We start from the raw sequence: 9,968 nt of genomic DNA, 5'->3' as shown, positions 1-9,968 counted from the left end.
TCATCTATACTGTCATCATCTATACTGTCATCTATACTGTCATCATCTATACTGTCATCATCTATACTGTCATCTATACTGTCATCATCTATACTGTCATCTATACTGTCATCATCTATACTGTCATCTATACTGTCATCTATACTGTCATCTATACTGTCATCTATACTGTCATCATCTATACTGTCATCTATACTGTCATCTATACTGTCGTCATCTATACTGTCATCATCTATACTGTCATCATCTATACTGTCATCATCTATACTGTCATCATCTATACTGTCATCATCTATACTGTCATCTATACTGTCATCATCTATACTGTCATCATCTATACTGTCATTATCTATACTGTCATCATCTATACTGTCATCATCTATACTGTCATCTATACTGTCATCATCTATACTGTCATCATCTATACTGTCATCTATACTGTCATCTATACTGTCGTCATCTATACTGTCATCATCTATACTGTCATCATCTATACTGTCATCTATACTGTCATCATCTATACTGTCATCTATACTGTCATCATCTATACTGTCATCATCTATACTGTCATCTATACTGTCGTCATCTATACTGTCATCATCTATACTGTCATCATCTATACTGTCATCATCTATACTGTCATCATCTATACTGTCATCATCTATACTGTCATCTATACTGTCATCATCTATACTGTCATCATCTATACTGTCATTATCTATACTGTCATCATCTATACTGTCATCATCTATACTGTCATCTATACTGTCATCATCTATACTGTCATCATCTATACTGTCATCTATACTGTCATCTATACTGTCGTCATCTATACTGTCATCATCTATACTGTCATCATCTATACTGTCATCTATACTGTCATCATCTATACTGTCATCATCTATACTGTCATCATCTATACTGTCATCTATACTGTCATCTATACTGTCATCATCTATACTGTCATCTATACTGTCATCTATACTGTCATCATCTATACTGTCATCATCTATACTGTCATCATCTATACTGTCATCATCTATACTGTCGTCATCTATACTGTCATCATCTATACTGTCATCTATACTGTCATCATCTATACTGTCATCATCTATACTGTCATCATCTATACTGTCATCTATACTGTCATCATCTATACTGTCATCTATACTGTCATCTATACTGTAATCATCTATACTGTCATCATCTATACTGTCATCTATACTGTCATCTATACTGTCATCATCTATACTGTCATCATCTATACTGTCATCTATACTGTCATCATCTATACTGTCATCATCTATACTGTCATCTATACTGTCATCTATACTGTCATCATCTATACTGTCATCATCTATACTGTCATCTATACTGTCATCATCTATACTGTCATCATCTATACTGTCATCATCTATACTGTCATCTATACTGTCATCATCTATACTGTCATCTATACTGTCATCTATACTGTAATCATCTATACTGTCATCATCTATACTGTCATCTATACTGTCATCATCTATACTGTCATCTATACTGTCATCTATACTGTAATCATCTATACTGTCATCATCTATACTGTCATCTATACTGTCATCATCTATACTGTAATCATCTATACTGTCATCTATACTGTCATCATCTATACTGTCATCTATACTGTCATCATCTATACTGTCATCATCTATACTGTCATCTATACTGTAATCATCTATACTGTCATCATCTATACTGTCATCATCTATACTGTCATCATCTATACTGTCATCTATACTGTCATAATCTATACTGTCATCATCTATACTGTCATCATCTATACTGTCATCTATACTGTCATCATCTATACTGTCATCTATACTGTCATCTATACTGTCATCATCTATACTGTAATCATCTATACTGTCATCTATACTGTCATCATCTATACTGTCATCTATACTGTCATCATCTATACTGTCATCATCTATACTGTCATCTATACTGTCATCATCTATACTGTCATCATCTATACTGTCATCATCTATACTGTCATCTATACTGTCATCTATACTGTCATCATCTATACTGTCATCATCTATACTGTCATCATCTATACTGTCATCATCTATACTGTCATCTATACTGTCATCATCTATACTGTCATCATCTATACTGTCATCATGTATACTGTCATCTATACTGTCATCTATACTGTCATCATCTATACTGTCATCTATACTGTCATCTATACTGTCATCATCTATACTGTCATCATCTATACTGTCATCTATACTGTCATCATCTATACTGTCATCATCTATACTGTCATCATCTATACTGTCATCTATACTGTCATCTATACTGTCATCATCTATACTGTCATCATCTATACTGTCATCTATACTGTCATCATCTATACTGTCATCATCTATACTGTCATCTATACTGTCATCATCTATACTGTCATCTATACTGTCATCTATACTGTCATCTATACTGTCATCATCTATACTGTCATCATCTATACTGTCATCATCTATACTGTCATCATCTATACTGTCATCTATACTGTCATCATCTATACTGTCATCTATACTGTCATCATCTATACTGTCGTCATCTATACTGTCATCATCTATACTGTCGTCATCTATACTGTCATCATCTATACTGTCATCATCTATACTGTCATCTATACTGTCATCTATACTGTCATCATCTATACTGTCGTCATCTATACTGTCATCATCTATACTGTCATCATCTATACTGTCATCATCTATACTGTCATCATCTATACTGTCATCATCTATACTGTCATCATCTATACTGTCATCTATACTGTCATCTATACTGTCATCATCTATACTGTCATCTATACTGTCATCTATACTGTCATCATCTATACTGTCATCATCTATACTGTCATCATCTATACTGTCATCATCTATACTGTCATCTATACTGTCATCTATACTGTCATCATCTATACTGTCATCATCTATACTGTCATCATCTATACTGTCATCTATACTGTCATCTATACTGTCATCATCTATACTGTCATCATCTATACTGTCATCATCTATACTGTCATCTATACTGTCATCTATACTGTCATCATCTATACTGTCATCATCTATACTGTCATCTATACTGTCATCATCTATACTGTCATCTATACTGTCATCATCTATACTGTCATCTATACTGTCATCATCTATACTGTCATCATCTATACTGTCATCATCTATACTGTCATCATCTATACTGTCGTCATCTATACTGTCATCTATACTGTCATCATCTATACTGTCATCATCTATACTGTCATCTATACTGTCATCATCTATACTGTCATCTATACTGTCATCATCTATACTGTCATCATCTATACTGTCATCATCTATACTGTCATCATCTATACTGTCATCTATACTGTCATCATCTATACTGTCATCATCTATACTGTCATCTATACTGTCATCATCTATACTGTCATCATCTATACTGTCATCATCTATACTGTCATCTATACGGTCATCATCTATACTGTCATCTATACTGTCATCATCTATACTGTCATCTATACTGTCATCTATACTGTCATCATCTATACTGTCATCTATACTGTCATCTATACTGTCATCATCTATACTGTCATCTATACTGTCATCATCTATACTGTCATCATCTATACTGTCATCTATACTGTCATCATCTATACTGTCGTCATGTATAGGGTCATGTATAGGGTCATGTATAGGGTCATCTATAGGGTCATGTATAGGGTCATGTATAGGGTCATGTATAGGGCCATGTATAGGGTCATGTATAGGGTCATCTATAGGGTCATGTATAGGGTCATCTATAGGGTCATCTATAGGGTCATGTATAGGGTCATCTATAGGGTCATCTATAGGGTCATGTATAGGGTCATGTATTGGGTCATGTATAGGGTCATCTATAGGGTCATGTATAGGGTCATCTATAGGGTCGTCTATAGGGTCATGTATAGGGTCATGTATAGGGTCATCTATAGGGTCATCTATAGGGTCATGTATAGGGTCATCTATAGGGTCATGTATAGGGTCATGTATAGGGTCATGTATAGGGTCATCTATAGGGTCATGTATAGGGTCATGTATAGGGTCATGTATAGGGTCATGTATAGGGTCATCTATAGGGTCATGTATAGGGTCATGTATACTGTCATGTATAGGGTCATGTATAGGGTCATCATCTATAGGGTCATGTATACTGTCATGTATAGGGTCATCTATAGGGTCATGTATAGGGTCATCTATAGGGTCATGTATAGGGTCATGTATAGGGTCATCTATAGGGTCATGTATAGGGTCATGTATAGGGTCATCTATAGGGTCATCTATAGGGTCATGTATAGGGTCATGTATAGGGCCATCTATAGGGTCATCTATAGGGTCATGTATAGGGTCATCTATAGGGTCATGTATACTGTCATGTATAGGGTCATCTATAGGGTCATCTATAGGGTCATGTATAGGGTCATGTATAGGGTCATGTATAGGGCCATGTATAGGGTCATGTATAGGGTCATCTATAGGGTCATCTATAGGGTCATGTATAGGGCCATCTATAGGGTCATGTATAGGGCCATCTATAGGGTCATCTATAGGGTCATGTATAGGGTCATCTATAGGGTCATGTATAGGGTCATCTATACTGTCATGTATAGGGTCATGTATAGGGCCATCTATAGGGTCATCTATAGGGTCATGTATAGGGTCATGTATAGGGTCATGTATAGGGTCATCTATAGGGTCATGTATAGGGTCATGTATAGGGTCATCTATAGGGTCATGTATAGGGTCATCTATAGGGTCATGTATAGGGTCATGTATAGGGTCATGTATAGGGTCATCTATAGGGTCATGTATAGGGTCATCTATAGGGTCATGTATAGGGTCATCATCTATAGGGTCATGTATACTGTCATGTATAGGGTCATGTATAGGGTCATGTATAGGGTCATCTATAGGGTCATCTATAGGGTCATCTATAGGGTCATCTATAATGTCATGTATAGGGTCATCTATAGGGTCATGTATAGGGTCATCTATAGGGTCATCTATACTGTCATGTATAGGGTCATCTATAGGGTCATCTATAGGGTCATGTATAGGGTCATGTATAGGGTCATGTATAGGGTCATGTATAGGGTCATCTATAGGGTCATCTATAGGGTCATGTATACGGTCATCTATAGGGTCATCTATAGGGTCATCTATAGGGTCATGTATAGGGTCATCTATAGGGTCATGTATAGGGTCATCTATAGGGTCATCTATAGGGTCATCTATAGGGTCATGTATAGGGTCATGTATAGGGTCATCTATAGGGTCATGTATATGGTCATCTATAGGGTCATCTATAGGGTCATATATAGGGTCATGTATAGGGTCATCTATAGGGTCATGTATACATGTGGGACCCACGTCGAGATCTTCCAGGTCGTTCTCGTCGGACAGGTTGGACACGTCGATGTTTCCTCTGAACTTCACGCCTCTGCTCGACGTTCCTGTTGACGGGACACAGTCAGCTACAAAGCACCAGAGAAGAAGAGCACCTGTGTGATGTCATCAGTGACATCACAGTGATTTCAGTGACATCACACTGACCCAGCCAGCCGGCTCTCAGCTGCCACTCATAGAAGAAGAAGAGTTTTCCTTTGCGGTTGTTGATGGAAGCTTCTCCCTCCAGTTTGGAGACGTCGGTCAGCTGACACACGCCCTCCGACCCCTCGACCCGAACCTCCAGCAGCAGCTGCCGGAGCCGCTCGGACGACCAGCTGCTGACATCACGCTCCGTCCTGACACACACACAGACACACACACACACACACAGAGACACACACACAGACACACACACACACACACAGAGACACACACACACACACACACAGACACACACACACACACACACACACACACACACACACAGACACAGAGACACACACACACACACACACACACACACACAGACAGACAGACACACACACACACACACACACACACACACACACACAGAGACACACACACACACACACACACACACACACACACACACAGACACAGAGACACACACACACACACACACACACACACAGACACACAGACACACACACACACACACACACACACACACACACACACACACACACACACACACACAGAGTTGATTCCTATAGTAGTATATATTAGGGTTAATATTAATAAACAGACCAGGTTAGGGTTAGTAGTATAATAGTAGTATAATAGTAGTATTACTGTAGTATTTAGGGTTAGGGTTAGTAGTATAATAGTAGTATTACTGTAGTATTTAGGGTTGGTAGTATAATAGTAGTATAATAGTAGTATAATAGTAGTATTTAGGGTTAGGGTTAGTAGTATAATAGTAGTATTTAGGGTTAGGGTTAGTAGTATAATAGTAGTATAATAGTAGTATAATAGTAGTATTACTGTAGTATTTAGGGTTAGTAGTATAATAGTAGTATTACTGTAGTACCAATGCCAGTTGTTGACGTTGGTAGCGTCGGCTCTCTGCTCCACAATCCACCGAGGGTCTCCTTCCCCCCACTTAGCCATCAATACCTTAACCCTGATATACCTAACCCTACTAATACTACTATACTACTATACTACTACTAACCCTGCTATACCTACCCCTACTATACTACTATACTACTACTACTAACCCTAACCCTACTAATACTACTACTATACTACTATACTACTACTATACTACTATACTACTAACCCTACTATACTACTATACTACTACTATACTACTATACTACTACTATACTACTAACCCTACTATACTACTATACTACTACTATACTACTATACTACTACTATACTACTACTACTAACCCTAACCCTGCTATACCTACCCCTACTAATACTACTACTATACTACTATACTACTACTAACCCTACTAATACTACTACTATACTACTATACTACTATACTACTAACCCTACTAATACTACTACTAACCCTAACCCTACTATACTACTAACTAGTACTTCTGTCCCGTGTACTGCAGTAGTACTTCTGTCCCGTGTAGTACTTCTGTCCCGTGTAGTACTTCTGTCCCGTGTAGTACTTCTGTCCCGTGTGCTGCAGTAGTACTTCTGTCCCGTGTAGTACTTCTGTCCCGTGTAGTACTTCTGTCCCGTGTACTGCTGTAGTACTTCTGTCCCGTGTACTGCTGTAGTACTTCTGTCCCATGTACTGCAGTAGTACTTCTGTCCCGTGTACTGCTGTAGTACTTCTGTCCCGTGTACTGCAGTAGTACTTCTGTCCCGTGTAGTACTTCTGTCCCGTGTAGTACTTCTGTCCCGTGTACTGCTGTAGTACTTCTGTCCCGTGTAGTACTTCTGTCCCGTGTACTGCAGTAGTACTTCTGTCCCGTGTACTGCTGTAGTACTTCTGTCCCGTGTACTGCTGTAGTACTTCTGTCCCGTGTACTGCTGTAGTACTTCTGTCCTGTGTACTGCAGTAGTACTTCTGTCCCGTGTACTGCAGTAGTACTTCTGTCCCGTGTAGTACTTCTGTCCCGTGTACTGCTGTAGTAATTCTGTCCCGTGTACTGCTGTAGTACTTCTGTCCCGTGTACTGCTGTAGTACTTCTGTCCCGTGTACTGCAGTAGTACTTCTGTCCCGTGTACTGCAGTAGTACTTCTGTCCCGTGTACTGCTGTAGTAATTCTGTCCCGTGTACTGCAGTAGTACTTCTGTCCCGTGTACTGCTGTAGTACTTCTGTCCCGTGTACTGCAGTAGTACTTCTGTCCCGTGTACTGCTGTAGTACTGCAGTAGTAGGGGGGGGGGGGGGGGTTTGGGTGTCTGAGCTGGTTGACAGGTCAGTAGCAGCTGCAGCTGCACTTCGAGCACTTCCTGTGAGGATTTTCAGAACAAATGTCAGTCAGTATGTGGCAGAGACATCCACCCCCCCCCCCCCCCCGCAGCAGTTATTATAATGTTAATATATATTTATACATATATATATATAAATATATATTAACATTATAATAACTTATAATGTTAATATATTTATTAACGTTATAATAACTAAGGTTCTATGAGCTGGGGGCACAGTGTTCTAGTAGGTTCATAAGGTTCTATGAGCTGGGAGCACAGTGTTCTAGTAGGTTCATAAGGTTCTATGAGCTGGGAGCGCAGTGTTCTAGTAGGTTCATGAGGTTCTATGAGCTGGGAGCGCAGTGTTCTAGTAGGTTCGTAAGGTTCTATGAGCTGGGGGCACAGTGTTCTAGTAGGTTCATAAGGTTCTATGAGCTGGGAGCACAGTGTTCTAGTAGGTTCATAAGGTTCTATGAGCTGGGAGCGCAGTGTTCTAGTAGGTTCATGAGGTTCTATGAGCTGGGAGCGCAGTGTTCTAGTAGGTTCATAAGGTTCTATGAGCTGGGAGCACAGTGTTCTAGTAGGTTCATAAGGTTCTATGAGCTGAGAGCGCAGTGTTCTAGTAGGTTCATAAGGTTCTATGAGCTGGGAGCGCAGTGTTCTAGTAGGTTCATAAGGTTCTATGAGCTGGGAGCGCAGTGTTCTAGTAGGTTCATAAGGTTCTATGAGCTGGGAGCACAGTGTTCTAGTAGGCTCATAAGGTTCTATGAGCTGGGAGCGCAGTGTTCTAGTAGGTTCATAAGGTTCTATGAGCTGGGAGCGCAGTGTTCTAGTAGGTACATAAGGTTCTATGAGCTGGGAGCGCAGTGTTCTAGTAGGTTCATAAGGTTCTATGAGCTGGGAGCGCAGTGTTCTAGTAGGTTCATAAGGTTCTATGAGCTGGGAGCACAATGTTCTAGTAGGTTCATAAGGTTCTATGAGCTGGGAGCGCAGTGTTCTAGTAGGTTCATAAGGTTCTATGAGCTGGGAGCGCAGTGTTCTAGTAGGTTCATAAGGTTCTATGAGCTGGGAGCACAGTGTTCTAGTAGGTTCATAAGGTTCTATGAGCTGGGAGCACAGTGTTCTAGTAGGTTCATAAGGTTCTATGAGCTGGGAGCACAGTGTTCTAGTAGGTTCATAAGGTTCTATGAGCTGGGAGCGCAGTGTTCTAGTAGGTTCATGAGGTTCTATGAGCTGGGAGCGCAGTGTTCTAGTAGGTTCATAAGGTTCTATGAGCTGGGAGCACAGTGTTCTAGTAGGTTCATAAGGTTCTATGAGCTGAGAGCGCAGTGTTCTAGTAGGTTCATAAGGTTCTATGAGCTGGGAGCGCAGTGTTCTAGTAGGTTCATAAGGTTCTATGAGCTGGGAGCGCAGTGTTCTAGTAGGTTCATAAGGTTCTATGAGCTGGGAGCACAGTGTTCTAGTAGGCTCATAAGGTTCTATGAGCTGGGAGCGCAGTGTTCTAGTAGGTTCATAAGGTTCTATGAGCTGGGAGCGCAGTGTTCTAGTAGGTACATAAGGTTCTATGAGCTGGGAGCGCAGTGTTCTAGTAGGTTCATAAGGTTCTATGAGCTGGGAGCGCAGTGTTCTAGTAGGTTCATAAGGTTCTATGAGCTGGGAGCACAGTGTTCTAGTAGGTTCATAAGGTTCTATGAGCTGGGAGCGCAGTGTTCTAGTAGGTTCATAAGGTTCTATGAGCTGGGAGCGCAGTGTTCTAGTAGGTTCATAAGGTTCTATGAGCTGGGAGCGCAGTGTTCTAGTAGGTTCATAAGGTTCTATGAGCTGGGAGCGCAGTGTTCTAGTAGGTTCATGAGGTTCTATGAGCTGGGAGCGCAGTGTTCTAGTAGGTTCATAAGGTTCTATGAGCTGGGAGCACAGTGTTCTAGTAGGTTCATAAGGTTCTATGAGCTGGGAGCACAGTGTTCTAGTAGGTTCATAAGGTTCTATGAGCTGGGAGCACAGTGTTCTAGTAGGTTCATAAGGTTCTATGAGCTGAGAGCACAGTGTTCTAGTAGGTTCATAAGGTTCTATGAGCTGGGAG

At 40.2% G+C, this 9,968-nt stretch overlaps 1 protein-coding gene across 1 annotated transcript in view; it reads right to left on the bottom strand.

Moving 5' to 3' along the window:
* LOC128376783 (activator of 90 kDa heat shock protein ATPase homolog 1-like) overlaps window positions 1-6,608 on the bottom strand; it is a 12,215-nt gene extending 5,607 nt beyond the window's left edge. The window contains exons 1-3 of the mRNA XM_053336632.1: window positions 6,529-6,608; window positions 5,643-5,833; window positions 5,460-5,542 (exon numbers count right to left, since the gene is read on the bottom strand). Of these exons, the coding sequence (XP_053192607.1) occupies window positions 5,460-5,542; window positions 5,643-5,833; window positions 6,529-6,608 (354 nt within the window). The remainder of the gene's footprint in view (window positions 1-5,459; window positions 5,543-5,642; window positions 5,834-6,528) is intronic.
* Window positions 6,609-9,968: the final 3,360 nt, after the last annotated feature.

The sequence above is a fragment of the Scomber japonicus genome, chromosome 17 (assembly GCF_027409825.1).
Source record: "Scomber japonicus isolate fScoJap1 chromosome 17, fScoJap1.pri, whole genome shotgun sequence".
Taxonomy (NCBI): domain Eukaryota; kingdom Metazoa; phylum Chordata; class Actinopteri; order Scombriformes; family Scombridae; genus Scomber; species Scomber japonicus.
Note: the sequence above shows the minus strand (reverse complement) of the source record. Positions and strands in the feature narration are given on the sequence as shown.